The 24,345-nt window shown below is 36.8% G+C and overlaps 1 protein-coding gene across 2 annotated transcripts in view; it reads right to left on the minus strand.

Annotated features, from left to right (window-relative positions):
* LOC146483379 (uncharacterized) overlaps positions 1-24,345 on the minus strand; it is a 35,190-nt gene that overhangs the window by 22 nt on the left and 10,823 nt on the right. For both annotated transcript variants that reach the window (XM_085106092.1, XM_085106093.1), the window contains exons 6-26: positions 23,032-23,084; positions 22,577-22,625; positions 21,824-21,864; positions 20,618-20,692; positions 18,369-18,423; positions 17,026-17,061; positions 15,327-15,406; positions 13,546-13,576; positions 12,482-12,576; positions 11,670-11,925; positions 9,875-9,982; positions 8,942-9,055; positions 8,140-8,314; positions 7,431-7,530; positions 6,324-6,349; positions 5,760-5,776; positions 4,834-4,901; positions 4,572-4,661; positions 3,699-3,787; positions 2,843-2,891; positions 1-1,834 (exon numbers count right to left, since the gene is read on the minus strand). The exon at positions 1-1,834 is cut by the window's left edge and continues 22 nt beyond it. In XM_085106092.1, the coding sequence (XP_084962218.1) occupies positions 1,727-1,834; positions 2,843-2,891; positions 3,699-3,787; positions 4,572-4,661; positions 4,834-4,901; positions 5,760-5,776; positions 6,324-6,349; positions 7,431-7,530; positions 8,140-8,314; positions 8,942-9,055; positions 9,875-9,982; positions 11,670-11,925; positions 12,482-12,576; positions 13,546-13,576; positions 15,327-15,406; positions 17,026-17,061; positions 18,369-18,423; positions 20,618-20,692; positions 21,824-21,864; positions 22,577-22,625; positions 23,032-23,084 (1,715 nt within the window). In that variant the 3' untranslated portion in view covers positions 1-1,726. The remainder of the gene's footprint in view (positions 1,835-2,842; positions 2,892-3,698; positions 3,788-4,571; positions 4,662-4,833; positions 4,902-5,759; positions 5,777-6,323; positions 6,350-7,430; positions 7,531-8,139; positions 8,315-8,941; positions 9,056-9,874; positions 9,983-11,669; positions 11,926-12,481; positions 12,577-13,545; positions 13,577-15,326; positions 15,407-17,025; positions 17,062-18,368; positions 18,424-20,617; positions 20,693-21,823; positions 21,865-22,576; positions 22,626-23,031; positions 23,085-24,345) is intronic.

Raw genomic sequence — 24,345 nt, forward strand, 5'->3', positions numbered from 1 at the left:
TGAAAATTCGTATATCTACAACTTTATTATTTTAAAATATATGAGGTACATATAGGAGTACAAAAATATCTACATTTGTTTCATCTGACAAGCAACAAACTAGTTCAAAAACCACGTTCAAATGGTGCACGGGATAGAAGCGTCTCTTCAATTTGAATGCATTTTCACATTTCCCATTATTATTTTGATGCAATTCCACCAGGCCAGGCATACAAAAATAATCACAAATTCATTTTGTAATCAAAAACAAGCGTTTCATCGTTTAACATGGCTAACAATAGTCTTAACATTTAAAAAAAATACTATTTAAATAGAAAATCATTATCGCGCCTGTACAAATCGGCTAAATAAAACTATGACCCACTAATGAGCGCAAAAAGCCACCCTTCCTCGCACCGCTGGTCACGTTTTATTTTAAATACTAATTGCTAACGGATCCTGCGTAATTAAAGCATTACTAAATCCAAATTCTTAAAATATACTGCCATCTTACAAATGCTAATGTTAAGATGACTTTTTACGCGGTATAAAATAGTACTCTTACGTCTAAAATAAGCGTACTTTACGATTCACTATCTATTTTTTTTTAGATTAGAGTGATCGATGCCACTTGTTTCGCGAACGCCTGCCAGCAAAAGATGGGACGCAGAAGGCATCCCGTATATCTATCCGTTTTATCAGTGTATACCCATTGAAAAATCCCGCGATTTATGAAGCATTAAGTGCAATTACACTAAGAACACTGTCAACACAAGTTATAGTGTCATTAGGACAACACTTAAATTTTATACCACCCCTCCCATCTCAGCTCAGGTGAACTTGAATCTAACAGAAGTAACCTATCAGATTTCTTCGCTTGGTTCAACACCCCCCCACTCCCCCACCCCCCCCCCCCCCCCCCAAAAAAAAAAAATCAACTATATTTTGCAAAGCATTAAAAAGTGTTATCCTTGAAAAGTGGGGTATCCTGGTTTTAAAGGCTTTAAAAATTGATTGTGAAAATTTTGCTATATTTTGCAATTGTGAAGTCCGGCTCTAGCCTCCCTTTTTTGACAAAACTCAGTGCTGCCCTTTAATCAACTGCCTCACAAAATAAAATAGCTATTGAATTGCTCAGCCAGGCCCAAAATGGATTACTCAGAACCAAACCTACTTGACTGCATGCCCTTTACTGATTAATTTCAAGTGTTTAAATTTCATTCAAGCTCCCAAAAAGATTGGTTGCTTTGGTTAAAATATCGAAAAGTTTATAGACTATATAATTGTAAGTTGTTTGGACGAGAATAGTACCTCTCAGCCCAAAGATTTTGGAAGAAAATAAGCTCCTGTCTGATCTTTACCAACTCGCAATACATTGTAACTAATTGTGCTCTAGTTTCTGCTTGCAAAGTATCTATCCCGGCCCAGTGTTTCAAAGGTGTGTAAGTCTAATCAAGGATTGATATCGGTCAGGGTTTCAATTTCAGTTTTGCTATTTAACGGTATCGTTTCCTCGGAAAGTAAATTCTTTTTCCTTGAACGTTTTCAGTTTGACTGCGTTAGAAAAGCTTCTAAACAGGTCAAACTGGGACACTGGCTAAATTTTAATCCTGGGTTACCATTACCCGACATTCAAACAACCTCAGTGCACTGTTGAGTGAGAAAAATCATTGAAGCCATATTTGATTTGGGCAAAGTCATACTCTGCACCATATTACTGCACTCGGCTTGAGGCTGAGCTAAAGCGTCATAACCTCACTGGACAGGCATCTGTGAGCGATGTAGAACCTCCTGACTTGAGATCAACTTGGTGCTGGCTGTAGTATTTCACAAGCTCCTCTATGTTATCAAATTCCTAAACAAAACAACAGAATACATAAAACACTAAAAAAACTTAGAACTGGCGTTTAGTTAACAAAAGGTCATTTCATAAATGACTAGGTCAACACGTCAGTCAATCAGTCAGTCAGGCAATAAGAAAAAAGAATCAGTCGGCTAATTAGCCAATCAGTCAGTTAGTTCAGTGAGCCAGTTAGTCAGCCAGGCAATAAGTGAAAGTATCAGTCGGCCAATTAGCTAATCAGTCAGTCAGTCAGTCAGTCAGTGAGTCAGCCAGTCAGCTGGTGAGCCATTCAACTGGCGAGCCAGTCAGGCAGTGAAAGAGTCAGTCAGTGAGTCAGTGAGTCAGTGAGTCAGTCAGTGAGTCAATGAGTGAGTGAGTGAGTGAGTGAGTGAGTGAGTGAGTGAGTGAGTGAGTGAGTGAGTGAGTGAGTGAGTGAGTGAGTGAGTGAGTGAGTGAGTGAGTGAGTGAGTGAGTGAGTGAGTGAGTGAGTGAGTGAGTGAGTGAGTGAGTCAGTAAGTCATTGAGTCAGCCAGTCAGCTTGTGAACCACTCAGTCAGTCAGTCAGTCAGTCAGTCAGTCAGTTAGTGAGTCAGTGAGTAAGTCAGCCTTACTCTTCAAAGGGAGGTATTGATCTAGTTACTATAAAGGGTTCGATGTTAACTAGGATAACAAATTACCGGTAACCAAAACAACAAGATTACAACATAGAATAATTGTTTAAGTGAGTGAGTGAGTGAGTCAGTCAGTCACTGAGTTAATTCAGCGAGTCAGTCAGTTACTGAGTTCAGTGAGTGAGTGAGTGAGTGAGTGAGTGAGTGAGTGAGTCAGTCAGTCAGTCAGTCAGTCAGTCAGTCAGTCATTCAGTCAGTGAGTCAGTTCAGTGAGTAAGCGAGTGAGTCAGTCAGTCCAGCAAGGCAGTGAGTCCATCCGCCCATCCACAAGTCAGTAAGTCAATCCGAGACACGGACAGTTGGTTGGACAGACAGTCAGTCGGTCAGACAGTCCATTACAATAACTAACCACTTTTCCACTGTCTCCCAGAACATATTTGTTATTGGTTTTAGGCATTCTGTGAAGAGACGAGGAACAAACACAGTTAAAACAAATCCTTAAAATAAATTAAAAATAGAAAGTAAGTTCTAAAAGAAATCATTCATGTCATAGAGGGGAGGGTTTATACAACTGAATACACTCGTAGCATTCATTTTATTTAGGTGTTATCTATTTGAGCATTTTGGTTTAAAAACGTATAGTGAACACTGCACAAACCCAACCATGAACCATGATAGTGTCTCATAGCAAGGAAATTGGAATATTTCTAGATGATGATGATGATGATCTTTAATGAGGAAAACCTGGTTCACAGAAGTACTTTATAGAACGGACCTCAAGAAACTGACTGAAACAAGATAAAAGTGTAACGAACAGACGAGAAAAACCTTGATCAGATGAAAACAATGGTCACTGACTAATAACTACAATCAGGAATTTCACACCACTAATCTCCAATTACTTTTGTTAAGTAAGGGACGGACCATTAAATTAAACCAGAGGAAGGGGGGGGGGGGGGGGGGTGGAAACTTTTTTTGCAGGATCATTAGGAGATCAGGTGTGTAAATACTTTTTAACCCCATGGGTTTTCGTTTTCACACCTCCACATTCCTTTCTCCCTAATTCCTGTTCCTTTTATGTTTAATTAATATGTGAAAATAAAGAAACTTGAAACTTGACTTTAACGTGAATTAGTTCAAGACAACAGTTTCTCATTTAACATCTAAAATCTGAATGAGTATCACAGTAGTCTGATCAGATAGACAATCAAACTCTACTCCAACACACACAAACCAATAAGCAAACAATACCAAGAATATCTCACCTGAGATGCTTGACATTTCCTTTGAAATAGAGGGACATGGCATAATTATTGGGATCTTTAGAGCTGTTACGTACAATGAAGGAGCCCTCCTACGGAATAAAGAAGATGAGAAGGTCAGGACCCTTCACAAACAACAAAGTGTAATTGAACGAAGACAACGGGGTTAGTTTCTGAGGTCCAGTAGTCAGCGTGCTGGACTAATTAATCACTTGAAATGAGCTGGGCTTAACTGCAAACTGTTTGTCCTTGAGAGTCAATGACTCCAACACGTTGCGCGCTAATGTGCAGCATTGTGTCAGCAATCTAGCATGGCACAAACTGTTTCACACTGAGTATGATGTGTGGCATTCAAACTCTCCTCCCCTTCCCTTCATTTTCTCGTCTGGTGAGACCAACTTGTTGTGGTCTGTTTAGTATTCAGTATGTGGTGAATAGCCCGTGAACAAGCTGAAGGGGGAGGGGAATGGAGTGCTCCTTCTCCCCTCCACCCACCCATCCCTGAGAGCTTGCATGCAGGCTAGTGGTGAACAAAGAACATAAAGGGTAACTAAGTGTGTTTAGTATCAAAACCAAACAGTTCTCTCCTTTTTTCTCTGGGCATATTTTCTTTCCTTAACGTTATTGCTTCTAGCCTTCGACGCAGGGGCTCTCTGGGCTTGTCACACATTCCTCCCCCATGAACGTTTATGGGGAAGGAATGTGTGACGAGCCCTAAGTACTTCTGTGTAGGAGGCTATCTTGCTCCTAACAATCTGATTAACTGGAACAGGCAAAACACTTTGGGTGATTGTTAATTGAGAAGAGATTCCACTATTACTGGGAAAGTACTCAATACTTAAACAAAACATAAACAATTCAAAACACAAAGCAAACCTTGGAGAAAGATTTCAATGCACTCTCTGCTATCTTCTTATCCAAAGGTCCATGAAACCAAGGAGAATTCTTGAGCTGCCCCAGTTGAGACTAAAATCAAAAACACATCATGCATGAAAGTCACAACCACAACTTTTTTGCCAACAGAAGATAAAAAAAGCTTGGAACTCAGAACTTTCATAATTTAAATTTTATGGACTTTATTTTTTGTCATCTATTTCCCCCCTGCTTTATGTGGTAAAGGATGTGATCACTGCTTTACCTTTGGTTGGGACGGTAGAGGAGGAAGAGGCGTTTTTCTGAGAGGACTGGAAGGTACAGGCTCACCAACTAAAACAACAAAACAATAGATCATTAATGATTAAGAAGGTACTAAATTATTCCAGAAATGTGCGCAATAGTATTGGTCGAACAAGGAAAAAGGCGAGTCCGAGAATAGAAATCATTGCAGAACAAAGTTTGGGTTTATGCAAGGTTTAATGAATAAGATACAATATTTCAACTCTATTCCTGAGTCCAGAGTTGAATCACTTTCATTATATCTACATAATGTATGTGCCCTGTGTCTTGTGCATCACTGAGTTATAACGCACGCAGGCTACTACACTAGTGTGTGTGCTGGAAAATATCAGGACCGTACATAAAGGACGTAGTATAAAAGATGAAGAGTACAACAAGCAAATCCGTAACTAAGAAGGTAATTTGGGAATAAGTTGCCATGAAATTGCATCAACAGCCTGCTAATATGAAAGTTTGCACAAATCTGGGAATGTTTCATAGATGAAATAAAAAAATTGGTCTTCATGTATTCTTGAGTTATACACTGATTGCAAAAACTTTGGCACCTAAAAAGCATAAACCATGAATGATAAGACCCAATGGATTTGTGGGTAGTGTTTAAAAATTGGCCCTTGTTGGCGGCCAACTTGATACTTTCAGGAAAACTTGGACAGTTTCTATCATTCACAACATGCAACTAATTTTGGTTATCAACCATCACACAAGAATAGAATATTATGCAAATAAATTTAGCACACTTATACCCATAAAGCTATTGGGTCTCCTCGTTCACGGTTTATGCCTTTTAGTTGTCAATGTTTTTGCAATCGAGTGTATATTAAGACTTTAAGAACTTGGGAATTTTTAAGAACACTTGTACAAATGTGAATTTGGGATAATCTGACTCACCTGGTGGATCAGAATCACTAAAAAAAAAACCCAGCAAAATACAAGATCAGAAACAAATAAATATACAAATAATATATTATCACAAATTAAAAAATAATATCGATCTACCGGTAATTAGAGGAGATAAAAACAACAACAACAACAACAACAAAAGACAAAACCTTCAGAGATCACACACACATATGATACCCAGGACGGCCCACAAGTCAGAATAGAACATGCTTGGAAACAAGGATGGCCGGTAAAAACAAAAGATACATGTAATTTATTTTTAAGCCACTTAGTGACAACTGTAGGGGAGGGGTGGGGCCTTCACGTCTGCTGAAACCATCCTTTCTGGCATTTAGAGTTGTCTAATGGCAGAAAACATGCACTGCATTCATTAGCCATTTTTCAAGTAAGTAAAAAAGGTAGTTGGCAAACACATTCGCCACCCACGGCCAGAATTATTAGAACAATACTTTAGTGTCCAAAAACTGGGTGTAAATTCAATAATAATATTTGCTGTTGTACGACCCTTGCTTCAAAGTCTTACAAGTTCAGAATTATTTATGTGAAACAAACCTGATGCTTGGAGGCTTGGCAGGAGACTGTCAAAATATAAAACAGACATTATTTCGAACAGACGGCTTGATGAAAAAGGGCATTAGATGTACTAACATGTACTAACTGGCCTTGAGTTTCAAACGGTTCCAATTATTTTTACATTTAGACTGGTTATCAATAATAATTGATAGTACAATGTACTTTAGTAATACAGTTCATTATTTGTTTTTTGAAAGAATGGCTTAGAAAGGATTAACTCAACATTACTTTTTCAAAAAACTCAAGCAAAGCACTGAGTAATTTATTTTGCTCTCTTTTGAACAAAGCGAAAGAAGTCAACAAAAGAGATCAACAAAGCACATATATATCAGCTCTTTACATGTAAGTGGCAGCTTGGCTTTTTTTGAAACTGAGAGGTATAAAGACCCCATTAACTATTTTTTGACCGTTTGTTCATAATTTGATCAGTATTCAACTTCTCCACATTGCATAATAAATGTTCACTGGTTAGTCCAAATGTGTCTCATTTCTTGATGAAAAAGTTAATGGTGGGGTATTCTGATGCCTATACGACCACAGACTGCTATGAGTAGAGTAGAACAGAGGGGAGTTGAGTGGAAGTGAGGAAAGGGCATGAAGGGAGGGGAGGGGAGAGGAGAGAAGAGTAGAGAAGAGAAGAGCTGTGTTGAATAGAGTTGAGTAGATTCCTGTGGATTAGACTTGCGTCAAGCAAAGAAGAGTGGAGTAATACAGAAAGTACAGTACACACAGTACAGTAGAATTGTAGAGGTGAGCAGATAAGAGTGGTATAGAGTTGAATAGAGTAGTATGGATTATATACAGCACAATGGAGTTTAGGCAAGTTGAGTCTAACCAATAAGAATAAGAGGGCAATCATTATCTATTTGAAATTTTTGAAGTTCCCTTTGGCAAAACCAAACATCTTAATCACACCAAGTAGTAGTTGAGGCAGAGGAACTTTGAACATCTTCCACCAATATATCCATCAAGGAATGGGCCAGGCATTGATCTTATCTGTTTGAGTTTATCACTGTCAAGCCTCACTGTCATACTCTGAAGTCAAAATCTTTAAACTTTTAATTACTAACTGTCACTTTAACATACCCTAGGCATGCCTTGACCACGCTTTGGACCTGGTCTGGGTGGGGGAGGGGGTGCATCGTCTTCTGAAGCACTTGGTAGTTGCCCTCTTGCCGGTGGAAGCCTAGGACATAATAAAATAATAATTTGAATATAATGGGTGATTCCAGAACAAAATATTTGTACCACACCATGGGTGGGGTTTCTCTCCTTTTCTTAACAACCTATTAAGGCCAAGTGACCTTTTGGCATTGGTAATTTCTGGATGCGCGGTTAAGATTTTTCGTATCTCTTGGTTTAGTTGACTAGGGTTTGGAGCCAAATATAGAAATTGGCCATTGGAATATACTAACCAATAAATCCACCAAGCCAAACAGGTTGACATAAACATAAAAAAATAACAGCAGAACACAATGTAAAACATGAAGTTTGATTTCAACTGATTAGCACCTACAATCTTGGCCATTCAAGTGAAAAATTCAGATCACCCAGGAGACATGTTTTGTTTTCCACACAAATTCATAATCAATTTTGGGGGGAGGGGGGTTAATTTGAATCTTGGACAATTCAAAAGAAAAAAAATTATGACCACCCTCCCCCCCATTTCAATGTTGGAAAAATGGTGCGTTTTGCTTTGCGCTCAAATTCATCTTTGATTTTGGGGGAACGGGGAAGAATTGAGTTCTCTTTTTATTCTGTTCAAGATTGTAGGTTAAAAATAACATTTTCTCACCTTGGAGAAGAACTGCTTTTGAGAATCTCATTGCTAATTTTCCTCTCATTGTTGTTTTCCTCTTTCTTTGCTGGTGTGGTTTGCTGAGGAGGTGGAGGAGAGAGTACTTTCGGTGTGGGTGCAGGTATTAACACTGCCGACTGCCTTTTTGTTGGGCTTGGTGACTTATTGGGCCCTAGAAAATTTAATTTAAGAACAACTGGATTACATTTAACACATAGAGCAACCACAAATATAGAGCTTATTAAAACCTGGTAATTATAGATTTCCATCAACCCGAAGAATAAAGTACAGAGCTACGATTTGGCCCTATAATCCTAGAGTGGTTTTTATTAAAATGAAAGTTAGGTGGGGTTTGATGAAACAATGTAAGCTGCAAAGGCCATTTGTTTTATTACGGTCTAGATTCTTACTCCTCATGACAAATCATTCTCTAATTGCAGAATGATTTAAATTAACAGCTGTAGAGCAAAGGAGTTGGCTCAAATGAAAAAATGAATCTTGCTCTGTTGGGGAGGTGATGTGGTCCTGTCGTTAGAGGCGTGGACTCGTAATCTGGAGGCCCCAGGTTTGAGTCCCCTCTCTGACCACTAGCTTGGATTTGTTTCATGGTAGTCCCCTGTTCAAATCCTCGCCCACGCTTTATAAATAGCCAACTGGTAAGCCTCCCTACCAGTTGGGATTTTTAAAGAGTTTCTGTTCTGTTTAAAATATTTGTTTGATTACACGGCCTTACAAGCTTCTAGCTTTAAATCTAACCGTGTACAAATAAATTTACTAAATACTTTTACTTTACTTTTACCTGTATTAATGGAATTTGGATACAAGCGTGAGGATCTTTTTTTTTCTAAGGCAGAATTTGGTGGTGGACTTGGCTTAGCACTGATCTGGGGCTTAGTTGGTGGTGCAGGCTTTCCTGCAAGAGCAGAGTAACAAACAAAATAAAATATTATCATTAAACAAAGTAGGTGAGGACAATGACTGCATACAAAATCGTTGACTCAAAACCTGTTTAGTGTGCATATTGTCCAGGTCAAAAATTTATAGACCCCCGCGAGTAATGGACAAGTTTGCATTTCTAGTGATAACTAATTTCAAGGTGAATGATTGATTTTCAAGCTCTTTTGACACAAATGCAGATGACTGCCATGCAACAACAAGGCAATAATAAGGCACGAATAGTTTAATGGCCTACAATAATGTAACTCCCACAAGTCTCCCGTAGCTCAGTGGTAGAGCATCTGATAATCAGAAGGACAGATTCAACTCCTGTTGGGAGAAATTGGATTTTCTTTTTTCCGAGTAGGAATGTGTCACTGACTCGAAAAACACATCATTCTATGATATTTACCAGCCTTAAAACGAAACACCACATTTTCTTTCATATAAAAAAGACAGGTCATTATGCTTCTCTACAGAAAAAACAATAAATTAAAGTTACTTTTATTCACTGGCTGTCGGTTGGCTTCACGGAAAATCAACAGTAACTATGTTATTGTAAGTATGCATGCTTAAAAGCTGCAGCCTAATGGTGCAAAAACATACACACCTTTTTAAACTAAGAATGCATGAAGTAATTCAAAGGAATACAAACTTTAAATGGAATATTTGTACTTTTTTGCCACCATTAATTTAATTTATGAAGAGGTCACGACTGCAGAGAAAAGTCTTTAAACTCGATGTTTGACTACACAGATGTTATCTGGACAGTGATCAGCACATTCCGTGCTCATACCTCGTTTTTGCTCCACTGGTTTATCTAACAGTACAGGTTTTCCCTTGTCAGGAAACGTTTTTAGAGGGTTCCATCCAGTTCCTCTGGGCGGGGGCCGCGCTGGAGGAGCTACAAGTCAAAAGAAATTTCATTGGTAAACAAAATACAAATCAATAAATAAATCAATAACACAACACCAAATGTTTCAGTGTAAAACCACTGGGCTGACGTATTACCTATTGCCATTACTTTGCCACGCTGTACTAGAAGTGTGTTAGACTCAGTCTGGCTCTGAATGACCATTCACAGCCATTTAGAGTGCCACTACTGTTACCGGGGTCACGAAAACAAAGTTTACCAATCACATTGATCACTGGACACTCCTACTAAAGTCGATCGAACCAATCAGTGCTTTTAACCAAAGCAAGCAAAGATACAAAGTTTTCACAATGAGCTAAATCAGAGTATTCTTTCCTCTCCCCAACCCTCCTCTTCTCTGAAAGCTTGCTTGCAGGCTAGTGCCATGCTTGCTGTGCAAAAACAAAGCTTTTTATTCTCCTAAGACTCAACATGGCCGCAGGTGACAATTACTAAGGTCTATTTAGAGCACTTCATTTACAATGTATTTAGTTTTTAATGGACTAACTGCACAAACATAATGAGAAATAAAAGGCAGTTTCTGTCAATTTTTGTTGTTATATTTCGAAGGGAATGTACATGGTACCAGTAAACAAGCATAGTTCTGCTCCATCTGAGAGGCTCTCTCTGACTGTGTGTTTATATGTCACTTGCCAAATTGAAAAGGATTTAGTGAAATCATTGATTTGGAGGTAAGTTTCAAAAGTTTTTAAAGGTGGCTCTAAATTTTTTTACACTTTGTGAAAACTTGCATCTGAACATGCTGATGACAGTTCCATAGTAAAAAAAAAACTTAATGGGGACACCAAGCTAGTTTTTGAGTTATAACGACTTAAAGCCAAAACAGACCAATTTCCATGTATTCAAATTCTAGCTTGGCTAGATTAATTAATTAATTATTATAATTAATTATTCATCTGAACCTCAATTTAATTTCTGCTGTTGTATTCCCCTAAGCCTTGTTGCCACGCTAGAATTTTAATATATCGAAATTGGTCAATTAGGGCTGTTTTTAACTATAGTTATACTGTTGCTATGGTCACCTATTATCTAATGAAAATGACCATGACTTAATGGCGATGAAAAGGCATTATTTTGTTTGATATCATTGTTGTAAGTTGTATTGACTGATAAAGAGTTACAAGTATAATTGATCAGTAAAAGTATACAATGTAAGGAATGGAAGTGATGGAAACTGTTATGATCTACACTGAGAAAAAGTATACTTTGTTGGTAGAAAACTGAAAACTTGTAACTAAAGGTAAAAAGTAAAGTTGTACTTGAGCCTAAGTGGCCCACACGGCTGGAGTTTGACCTGGTTTCCATAGCATGAAGCAACTAGGAGTGTTACTACCCCCCCCCCCCACCCCCCCTCCTGGATGAGATGCTAGTCCATCGCAGGGTTACCACTAGCAGTATGTCACCGGCACCCATTTATACACCTGGGCGAAGAGAGAGAATGTGGAGCAAATTTTCTTGTCTAAGGAACCATCACTGCAATATAGAGACTGACCTAGCCTTGAACCACCAACCCTCCAATGTTCTGACCATCTATCAAAAGTACAATGTGCACACCACTATGCCTGCACAAACCGTTTGTGGAAGGGTCGTAGCGGGGCCGTGCTGTAATGCCCTTATGAACATACAACAGTACATCTTAATAACCCACTGTGTTTACCTGGTTCTTGGTCAGGTACTTCATACGTCTCCTGCCCAGCCTGCTCCTGCTCGGGTACTTCGTATGTTTCTGGTTCCTGTGAGTCTGGGACCTCATAAAAATCTTGGGGTCCACTATGATCGGCAATCTCATATGTTTCTTGCTGACCAGGGCCATCATTCTCCCATGGCTCATATACTTCAACACCTCCAGGAGATTCTGAAACAACTTGCGAACAACCAGGCTGTTCATCTTCTGGTACTTCATCATAAATTTCCTAAAAGCAATGATGCAACAGTTTCATCATGACCGAAACATTTTAGGGGTCTTCACAATATTCTGATTAGTGTCAAGGTTGAGCATGAGGGAAATATCAGATACCTAAACTATAGTGTACCTGTAGAGTCACTGAGAATCACAGAATTTATTTCAGAATTTCACACACACATGGTCAAACATCAAGCTTGAAGAAAGTCTTGAAAATAATGCTTAATCACTTATAAGTGTTGCCTGATGCAGCTTCATCACAAGATACATTTTGTTACTTTACTTAAAATAACTCTGTACGATACAAGAATATACAGTTGACAGTATACTTAGTGGTCATGCTGATTGACCTTGTGCCTCACTGATTTTCAGAAAACGACAACTGCAATGTGATTTCATAGGGCAAAAACTGCATGATAACAAGTCCATTTAAGCAAACATAATCAGTATTTCAACTTACTAATTAAAAGAAGTTAATAATTTCAACTTGGAATTGTCCACTGATCTGTGTTAAACAAGGCAACTACCTTGAAATTACTAACATAATTAATTATTTAATTACTAACCAGTTCTGTGGGGGGTGGTGGCTGTGGTGGCTGTCGAGGCTTCATCAGCTTTTGGCCTGGCTTAGGAGGCCGACCAGGTGGCGGTGGTGGGTCAGCTAAAATAAAAAATGATAATAATGCTGCATTTCAATTCTTGTAATTAATAAATTCATACTATACATATCCTCTCCAGATCAAAATTGATTTAATTAACAGGATCTCAAAATAATTTCCCATAGAAGAAAATAGTTTTGCAAGCACTTAATTGAGAGGAGATGCTCAGTGATCTGATTGAATATAATAATTATACTAACAACAACTTAAATTTGTGTTAAATTATTATAATAGTTTCTTCTTATTCTTCTTCTTATTATTATTATAATTATAATTATAATTTATTATTTAATATCATTATCATTATCATTATTATTATTATCATCCTCACTATTGCTATTGCAATCAACTCTTAAATAAATAATAATAATTATTATAAATGAACAGTAAAATCAAATTATTTTGACAGGAAATAGAACAACATAAAGCTCTACTTCGCCATGTGACTGTACATGTGCTGTAGATAACACCTGGGGGTGGGGGGGGGGGGGAAGGGGGCAGGGATTTCTGTGACCCCAATAAATATTATTCCCCTATCCCTTTTCCAGCAGTTCCACCTCTTTACAGCCGTCCTTTTCTCTTGGATGACAAACCACAAAGTGAATAAAAACAAACAAACAAACAAAGAAAAAGAAAGAGAAGTCTGTCTGCCTGTCTGTCTGTTTGTCTGTTCTCTTGTTCAAAAACTGCACATGCCCCCCCCCTCCCCTGCCCCTCAAAAAAAAAAAAAAAAAAAAAAAGAAAGAAAGAAAGAAATGCTGAAATACTGGTTGAATGAAAATGTCATGTTACAGTTTCTGTCAATATTTTTGACACTTTGGATGGAATTTGTGGGATGACGGCCAAAAGAAAGATTCCATCCATGATATGGCTTGAAATTAAAACAGCAACAATGAGGTGTTTCAATAAATGTAAATAGTCCATTACTAAACGGACCCTCTGCTATATGTCTATCAAATTGACACAATTACCTGTATCCTCCTTGTCAACATATTTTGGGGCCTGAAAAAAGAAACACAATTCAACTGAGTTAGAAGTTCAATTATTTTTTTCCTATAAATATTGAAATGCACCACTTGACCACTGGGTTCAAAAAAGTAAATATCAATTAATTCTATAATTACAACAAACACAGTGTTCTAAACGTGTAGAAGAAATGTAAACTGACCCACATTCATGCAAAAATTAAGTTATTTCTGGGCAAAGCAAAAAACACTCAAAAGGTCATTCCTGCCCAGAGGACATAGTGAAAATTTCAAAGCTTGGCAGTACAAAATCAAAACAATGTATTCCTTATTTTTTGCAAGCTTTATCAACACAGTTTGCAATTTTTGATAACTAAATGAATTACCATATGAGACCATTACTTTGAAAAACAAGTGGATTTCAAGAAATTAATGCTCGTGAAAATTAATGATAATATGGGTTGGTACCTTCAACATTCAATTAAAACATGCACTAATAATTTGATTTATCTACCAGAGTTTATTAAGGTTACCCGGTACCTTCAGAGGTGTCTTCAGAGGTGTCTCGCGTCCAAGCGATGTAGCGCGTCCGGTTTAAACTGTAGATACCCGAACCCTTATATCAAATTAAAGCTTATAAAGCTCGCTATCCAACTAAACCAAGAATTTTGAAATAAAATGAATTTCCGAATTTTTAGCACTGTTTTCTCGATTAAATTTTTTTCACTTGGAGGAGCCACTTCAAAGAGCTAAAACTCAAAAGGAATTTGTTCGTTTGCCTTCAAATTTGGACAGTAGCTAGTTTAACATATAAACAACAAAAATGTGTCTGCGAATTTTTTCTTTCGAAATATTTTTTTCTCCGAGAGCGATTTTTGTACGATTACTCCACATTTTTTTCATTCTATTTCAAAATTGCTCTATAACTTTTCATTGCGATTGAATATGGCAAAACGCAGACACGTTTTTTTAGCGCTTTGGGTCCGGAAACTGAGGAGCAAATTAAATTAGCAAAAAACAAAATTCACTTTGACTTGTAGCTTTAAAAAGGTGATTCGGACGCTCGCAATTAGAGGTCGTGAAAAATTCGACAATATATTTTATTTCAAAATTCTTGGTGTGGTTTGATAGTCAGCTCTATAAGCTTTGATATATAAATTTGATATAGGGGTTTAGGTATCTACAGTTTAAACTGGACGCGCTACATCGCTTAAACGCGAGACACCTCTGAAGGTCCCAGGTAACCTTAACCAAATTCATCGAAATTACCCTACCAGCTAATTTTTACACAGGGTTTCAAATAAATTTTGCTCTTTTTTCTGCATTGCATCAGACCACGAAAATTAAACCCAACCCTCCCACCCTCTACCACACAATGCAGCATAGAACTCTACCCAATACTTAGCTGATGAATATTTTCTTTTCATTACTTTGACTGTGCTTTTAGCAATAAAAGTATCTTTCATCGGTAACTGGTAGTTTTGGGTTGTTCAATTAAGTTTCTCTTACTAAGTATCATCAACTTTTGTAAAATTACACCATCCAATTTTTGCATACTCTCATTCCGTTATTGTACGGTAGATCTGCACCTTTCAAAAGCTCTATTTTCACTGGACCCTTATAACCTGCAGCTGCATTGCTTTTTAGGGCTGGGAGCATTTGCTCTGTTGTTCGTTCTTTTGTCCTCTCAACTGACCATGTCAGATGTTGCAAACGGAGCAGATCGCGACAAATTGTAAACCCAGTGGAGGGTATCACAATTATAGTTGTAACTAGGCAGTACATACCCTAAAATCAATGTAGTCCCCTGGTTCAGATGATGGACATCTTATTACCTTCTTCTTATCCATGGGGCGGACTACGACTCCTGAAAAGTTAGTGCAGCAAGAAAAATTCATGTAGGCCTGATTATCGATTATGTCCTCTTTGAGTGATTACAAGCCCTCTTTGAAAACTATTAATAGTACACTGCTTAAATGTAACTTGACAGTATTGATCCTTGAAACTTGATTCTTACATCTCAGCAGTGAGACGTACAAGTTTCTAGATGCAAGAATCGAGAAACAAGGAAGTAATTCTCAAATATGCAAACTCAAAAAGAGGTTCAAGAAAAAGATTTATTCCTCGCGGGAAACAACAACAGACTTATTATGGTCATTTGCTTGCACAGTTGAAGTATTGGTATGTGTACTTCGCACCAATCAAACCCAATGCGAGCACTTTATAATGCTGAGTGTGCATGAAACACAGTGTTTAACCCTTATCAGTTTCAGTCGTGTTTGCAAGTATACTTAAAGTCTATTGAGAGAAATACTGACAGAAATCCATCTTCAAAGTAAATCATGGTAAATGAGACTTAAAAGAAATACTAAAGAACTGTGTGCTATTGGTTGTAAAATATCACATCATAATTTGTACATTTTTACATTATTGTGCGTTAAAGGACATCACAAATCAATTTCGATTGTTCCCAAATATATGTAGCTTTAGTTTAACAATTTAAATACTTTCATCTATGCAGATGGCATCTATCTTTCGAAGTAAATGACAAAGTTTTGCAGAGAATACAAATCTACCAATGATGCTACGAACCTATCCAAAGCTGAGAAGCTTTTGTTTATTTTTGATTGGAGTATTTTGTGGCAGTACATGAACCTATACACAAAACTTGTCGTAAAAAAAGAAAAATTTGGGAGTCAAAATGATATAAAATATCACAGTTTAGGATCCAGTCATAAATGTTACAACTTTGTGGTAAAACCAAACAACACCACGGTGAGCTGTTCCGGCATGGGCTTCAAACGAATGCCATAAGGCTGAAACTAGCTAGGTTGCAGACCGTAATTAAAAATAAAACTATTCTCATTGCAGAGCAGGCCAAAACACATGTCCATACAAAGTGCAGTTATATTTAATATTTTGAAGTGAATACAAATCCAGGAATGTAGTTGTGAGGCCATTTCAAATTTGTGAAGCTTTCCTTTACATGTATTTGACAGGAGAATTTTGCAAAACTTATTAATATTTTTTATGCCCACCTAACTGTAAACTATTCACAAACTACACATATCACAATAATTATTAAAAAAAACTGCTTTTATTGATTTCTTCAGAACAAATCTTGCTGTACATGTGGTCCAGCAAGTTCATTATTTTATGGGATAAAACCGCAATCTCATGAGTACGGTCCTTCTGTCTAATTTATTTTTCGAGAGATCAGTCAGGCAACAAACTCACTGAACTCTCAACTCGAAACTTCAAAGACATGCCTTGAAAGTCTCAAAACGTGACTCGTCGAAAATCGAGTCAAGAGAAGTGAGGATTGAGACACAATGTACTGTCAACTTAGATTTGAATGGGACTGTAATGATCAACCTAATATTAATAGAAATTCCAATATAGATTGCGACTTTACACAAAACATTACAGAATAAATTAGGTAATTAGTATTAAAATTCTACTTTAATAGAATGTTCTGAAGTATACCTGATCCAGAATCATCACTTGGCTGCTCATAAAATTCTACAAAAAATACAAAACAAACAATTTAGAGCAGAGAATGTTGTGTGGTTTAAGGCTAACACTTCTCTTAAGTTGAAAGGCATGTGATTCACAAGAACCACTCACGAGAGCTTATATGACATCAAACATTGCACCAGAACATCTGTTATTTGAGGTCATGTTCGCCACCGATCAAGGTCTATGGTTCAAATGGGAACATTATAGGCAAAAAGTAGGCAAGTACAACTTTCATTCATGATAGACAAAATATTATTTTTTCAGTTGCATTATCATGAGAATTAAGTTAAACACTACTAAACTACAGCTCTTTTCCTTTTAACAAAATAGATTTGTACATTAAGCTGACCTTTGTTCAAAGAAACTTTTAGTACCAATAATAATACTGGATCTAAACATTATTGAAAGCTGGATTGTTGTAAGTTTCAAAAGAGAAAACATGTCTGGCTCATTGAAATTAAATGACAGCATCCTGAGTTAAAAGAACAGACTGGCTGATAAAGTTTACAAGGCACAGAAGAGTTCTACTGATACTGCTTTGTTTCTGCTAATTCTTAATCTATAAGACACAATACACCTGAAACATAGTACCACTAACATTGTGACATTTAACCTCACCAAATGCTTAAATACTTCCTCTGGGATAAAACTTGTCTGTGACTGCTCACAACTCACAATTATTACTAATAACAGCCACAATAACTTCCTTAAAATACAATTATGCATGCTATTGAATCTCCTTGAATGTTGATCTAACTGAAACAAACACCAGCTGTTTTGAGTGACCACTTTTCTCAGAATTTAGATCGACTTGCTAACAGCTGTAAGTTACTAACAACAACTTCAACTTTACCCTTTCAGCCACAGTAAATTGTATATGTATAACACTGATTTCATATATTACCAAAGAAATTCAAGGCACAAAATTACACTTTTTTCCATCAAAGGCCATATGGATCCTGAATCCTACAAACTAGTTGCCAATCACTTTCTACTTCTCATCACCAATCATGGTAGCATGATCACATAAAGAAATTCAAGGACTTCTTGATCATATCATTTCTCAATTTGGACTTTTTGGTCCGTTGAATATTAGAATAATTATGCAAAATGTAGATGCTTCAGTTAACCTCCCAGTCAGGTTAACCTCCCTGGGCATAAAGAAAATGTCTTGTCAAGAACTGAGTTCTCCACTTTGGCAAAATAGAAACAAATTTTGGTTGCCATTAATTTTAAAATTTTGCAGCTTCTGTATCATGCATAATTCTGTGCCTTTCTTTTATCACACACACAATACTGTTCAAACATACCTTCCTCATCAGGGGGTATATCATATATTTCCTCGTCTTCTTCAACTGGAGCAGTCTTCAAGTCAAAATAACAAATTTTAACTACAAATTTTGAAGTATGCCCTTCTGTGATCAATTCAGGAACAAGGAAGTTTGATTATTAATAATCTACTCTGACAATCACATATTTCCCAAAACCTGGAATGTTGACTTTAAGGAGATTACTGATAACAATATACTGTATTAATCTAACACTAAACAAATTTTCACTTCCAAAGCATTTCAGTTTTCAAACTAGACTGTCAAGAAGAATTTTAAGCCATGTGAACTACACCTGTCTTATGAGTAACTTTGCCTGCTAAACAGGAACTCACGAGTTGCCACAATTACAGAATGATGTTATTATTAAAACATTTGTTCAATGTACTTGACAATCTCTAGAATGAATTCAAAAGTTATTGGCTTTACAAGGCCAGACACAATATCGTGAAACCTGCATTATCTCACAACAATATCACTTTCCAGACTTCTCATATTACAAAAAAAAGACGTGCTTGACCAATCCAAATTTACTTCCTTATTGAGAGTAAGAAACACAACACAAAATCAATGTTTAAATTTCTGTTGCAAAATGCTCGATACAGAGAGGTTTAAGCTGCCTTAATCCCAGTGCAACAAGAAACAGTTGAACAATTTTTCCTTAATTTATGTTCAGTAAATAACTTTAAAAAATAACCAGTTTCTTAATTATTTGTATTTCCCATTTAAAATTTTACAAAACATTGAGGACTGTGAAAATTTTAAGTACAAATTAAAGTACATGCATATTAATATTGGAGTTAAGAGATAGCTCTTCCCCTGTTAATTGGCAATGTTTCAAGCATTTAGACTAAGAGGATTACATTCTTACCAATATTTTAAAAAAAATTATGTCAGAGGGATTTCATTTTTTATCAAGTTAAGTGTACTGATTGGTCTAATAGCTTCTAATAATGATTACTGAAAATCAACAACCGCACTTTGTAGTAAAAAAAGTTAAGTTTCCGTACTATAAGGTGATTAGAGTCATCACTCCACCCTCCCCTCCCTGAAGGGAACATATAAGTCCATCACAGGGTCCCCCTTTGCAATGTTTTCCCTCATGACTCCCTTGTATATGACACATCTCTTACAAAAAATACAGCTTGACTACAGAAAGACAAGTCATATAAATGATAGCAAATCTGCCAACTTTTTCTGACTCAAAGGTGTGAGAATTTTACCCTGGGAGTGCCAGGATTTTCGAAGAGGACACAACTATATTCGAAGATTTCTGATGATGTTCCAAATAATTCTGAAGTTCTCAAGAAAATAATTATGCTCCATAGGCACGTTCAAAACTCAGAGATTTTGGGAAACATATCGTCATTTACTCATTTTACTAACATTGGGCTTTTTTGTTTCTCGCATTGGTTAGAGTTTATATAAATTTTTGGAAAGTATGTCAGTTAAGGCTGTAATAGATCACATTTTTCAACCAGGCGTGAGAAATTGGTCTGTAAGTGTGAGCTGGCATGAGATCAAAGCTTTCAGTCTGCAGGCGCGAAAGTCACACCTTAGGTGTGAGAGTTGGCAGGTATAGGACCACTGAACAAAATTAAGAATGATTTTAATTTAGACTCAAAACACTGATATATCCTTGCCCATTTGTTTCTTACAAGCAAATACATGTTACGCACGTCTGTTACAGGTATTCCCTGTACATGCAGATCAATCAAATGAGAATTACTCACTCTCTTTTCCATTGCGGCTCTGTTATAAGCTCAGGCCCCAGTTGTTCAAAGAGCAGATAACTTTATCCAGTGGACAAGTCACTATCCAGCAGATAAAATGTACTCATGCGAATACCACTTATCCATTGGTCAGTGATCTGGACACTGGATAAAGTTATATCCACTCTTTGAACAACCCGATCCAGATCATTGGTGAGACCAGTGCACTAGTAACCCTGATATTGTGGCTTCAAAATCTCACCTGAACCACTGAATCATTTTAGTGGATGATTCTTATACAAAGAGACAATGTGGAGTAAAGAAAGTTTCTGGACTTAGAAGACAACACAAAGACAGTAAAAAAATTGCGTCTATATTCCTCCCTCAGAGAAATTTGATGGAAAATATGCCTACATTGTTCCCTCTGAACAAAAGGCTGTATCAAATGGAAATTGAATGCGCAAGGTACTAAGTTACTGATAATCAATAATACCAGTAATTGAACTAGGCTGAACTTACTTGGGGATTTGACTGACCAGCTGGAGACATCTGTGTTTTAAAGCTTCCACTAAGACCTGCTCTTAACTGTGCAACCTTGTGAGTAAAATGAAGATGAATGTATCAATTAACTAGTCAATCACTTAATTGAAGTGTGTATGACAGAAATTATTTTTTAATTGGCTTAATCAGATCTTTATGTTGTTCTCGAATAAAAAAAAAAATTCCTTATCAATTTTGAGGTGTACAAAAGTGTCAAATTTTTACTTCTGATTGGGTACAATACCGCACAAGATGAGGGACTGGGGAAAATAGAGCTGAGATGTCAATACAGTCTTGAATGCTAGTCTTGCAATTTCTCTATTCCTCAGTAATGTTTTTTGTGTCCAGAGGAAGAGAACTGTGAGGATTGAAAAAAAGAATGGGATAGTTGAATACTCAGGATGACGAAAAGACGAATAGAAAAATTGCTAGACTAGCAATTTTCTGTATTGATGTCACAACCTTACAACCAGAAGCTGTGACATTTGACACTTTAAGTTAATACCTCAAACATGCAGGAAGAATAATTGATAAGGGATTTTTTTTCTTTTCATATGTTGAGAACAACACGAAGATTTGATCATTCAAAGCAAATAAAATTTAAAAATTCTGTCATACACACTAAATAAGGCTTAATCTGGAGCATTTTGCATCATGCAGTTTAATACTGAGGGCACAATAAACCACAGTCAGAAATATCAAAAAACTGAATGCTGTAATAATTATTAAACTTTGTTAATGGGACTGTTATTTTTGGTAACATGTTCTGCCAAAAAACATGGCCAAATTTTCTGTAAAACGGATATTCTAGTGCATGGAAACTCTACATATTTTAAACAGTTTTGGCTACAACCAACCATGATGGAGTGAATACCAACTTGAAAAAGTTTGAAAAGTTGGACCAATGTTTTAAGTTTGTCCACTGTGTCTAAGATAACAAATTATAACTTACTGAGGCTCACTCTTCATTCCATATGTGGTTTAAACTGAAGCAAGGTATATGTATTTAAATAGGAAATTAAGAATTCAAATTGTTTAAGGTGGCTCACTATGGTGACAAGTAGATGCATTATTTTTTTCCTCTCTTTATTAGTTGGTACTACAATTATAACAGTATCAAAAAATTGCCTAAACATTGCTAAACAAGTTAAATTAAATACATTCAGTTGTATAGCTACTTCTTACCAGCCCAGTGGGAACATTTGGAGCCTCCTTATTTAGTGACTCTACATGAAAGGAAAAATTGAAAATAATGATGGGTTAAATATTAGGTATTAAGTTGACAAAAATTTCACAGTTGCATGCAGAGGTCATGAGAACTAGTCAGTCGGTCAGTCTGGTTCTCATATGCCAGCGGACTACCTGCGATAGTACTGCCAGTACTGCCTGGGGTACAATGCTGTTCTGACATTTGAGAACATACGCTGTTGGCAAGAACAACCATTTCAGGCCTTTACCGCTGGCAAGCCTGGGAAGTTGACTTACGTTCAACTTCACAGGCACGTTAGCGGTTCTTCCGGAATGCCAGTGAAAAAAAAAAAAACGTTTTATGTGAATGGAGCCGGGAATCGTTGGTGATGTGCATCGGCAAATATAGCCCACAATTCATTACGTCCAAAATGGCAGATTTTGTGGATGTGGAAAACGATGGTGACGTTTTAGCGCACCACACTTTTTTTAAATTCACTGGGGGTATGTCCCAGGAACACTAGGGCCACCACTGCGATGCACCTGGGATGAGAAATCACATCAACTGGCGACTACAAGGCAGGTCATCGCAGGTACATCTGTAGGCCGATGTCATGAAAACCAGGCTACAGTGTGAACAGGGTGAAGTAATTGCACCAATATACAGTACATGTATGTTACTGGATGCTGTATAGAGAAGCCTGCCATGAAGAATTAGATTGAACTAGTTAACAAGACAACAAAGCTTACCATCCTCTTCTGGTTCAATGTACTCTCCATCACTGCCACTATCATCCTCCTGAAACCACAACAATTTTGTTAGGTTCCACTCTGGCCTGCGTACATACCTGTACATGTACATATCCGCATAATTGACAGAAGTAGAAAAGACAGTTTATTTTACGTGATCCTTCTTATACAAGATCCTCGTCAGTTGGATTGCGCTGTTTTAGTGTACTTGTCTTAGTTCCCATCCCCTTCCCTCCCTATTTTCCACTACTTGCCAGTTTGATGGGAAGGTTGTGGGGATTGCCAGCCATAGGAGTGGTACTTGGTGCACAATTTTCTGTTTAGATTCCAATAGCCCTTGCTAAGATCTGCTTTTCCCCCATACACTGCAGTCATAAACCGCATAAAATACTTCTGTATTAGTAGGTACCATCCTTAATGATTTTATCTTCTTTAGTACAAGTTGAATATTCTACCTCCCGTTCATATTCATCATCAGAAAAGTCGGAACCCCAAACATCAATTTCACCTAAAAAAAAATATCAAAATCAAAATTATCACAACTTTCTTTGACTTCGATGAAGATATTAATAAATTATTAAAAACAAAAATGATGATAAGGGTGCATATAAGACATGGGAGATCCATAAAGTTTTTTTTTTTTTTTAACAGTCATGTAACAAACACCATACGAAACTAGCAATCATGACAGCTGGTTTAAATGGCATGCTCTGTCAGAACTAATTCTTGAACCCTTTCGATCTTCTAGTTTGCATGTAAGTTTCATAGGGATGCCTGTAATGCCAGTCAAAAATGAAGGTTTACTAAATTTCTATGGCTCCTTGAGAAGTGGTCGTATCTTGAGATTTTGTGTTGCCTAATTTAAAACTGCTAACTGCCATTCCAATTTATTCAGACACCCTACCACTGTCAAGGTACCGCCTTGATACTTGGCATGGTGCAGTGACTGATATGACATCTGAATCTGGCCTCAAATAATTACAACAAATTGAGCTGAAATTGTTGGAAATAATCTCTAAAATTAATTCTAAATCTTAGTCAAAAAAGTGGAAATAACATTCTGGATGTGGCTATTACTGCTTTCTGCTTTTAAATTTCCTGGGCACTACCATTTTGGATTTTGTGAACTATAATATGGTTGCTTCTATTATCAGGAAGTTATTTTGTGTGTAGTAACTGGCAAAATGTATACATGTTATGTCATGATATCCAAATTGGCAGGGCTTGGGAAATTTACAAGCAATGAATAGGCAATTTAATCAAGTCCTGTTTTGTCTTAGAATGAAATATCACTCCCCTGTTTACAAAAGAAATTTGAAAAAAGGGCAGTATTTCCAACAATTTAGCAGCCATTTATTTCAAAAGTGAAGGCTTATATGTCAAATGGTTCAAGATAGCTGGATAAGAAATTACTTATAAATTAGTAAAAAAAAAAAAAAGCCAGGTATTCATTGTATTCCTGACAAAGTGCACTTGGTGAACTTCTCAGAATAACTAATTAGGCTTATTATTAACTAATTAAACTTATTAGAAAAATAGGCAGTCTCAGACTGCATGTGTCTACTGCAGTTATGGTATAGAAATGTGATATAAAAGAATTGAAGAAAAGGGAAATAAGACTGAAATGAAAACGAAGAGGGAGGAGTGGAAATAGGATAGAGATAAAAAAAAAAATGGTTGTAAAAATATTGCACAGAATACTGGTGAGATTGAGATTAAGCTGGTATCGTTTACCACAAACATTTTGTAAGAAGAGAACTGTAACTTTT

This window comes from Pavona decussata, unplaced genomic scaffold (assembly GCF_977016875.1).
Source record: "Pavona decussata unplaced genomic scaffold, jaPavDecu1.1 SCAFFOLD_39, whole genome shotgun sequence".
Classification (NCBI taxonomy): Eukaryota; Metazoa; Cnidaria; class Anthozoa; order Scleractinia; family Agariciidae; genus Pavona; species Pavona decussata.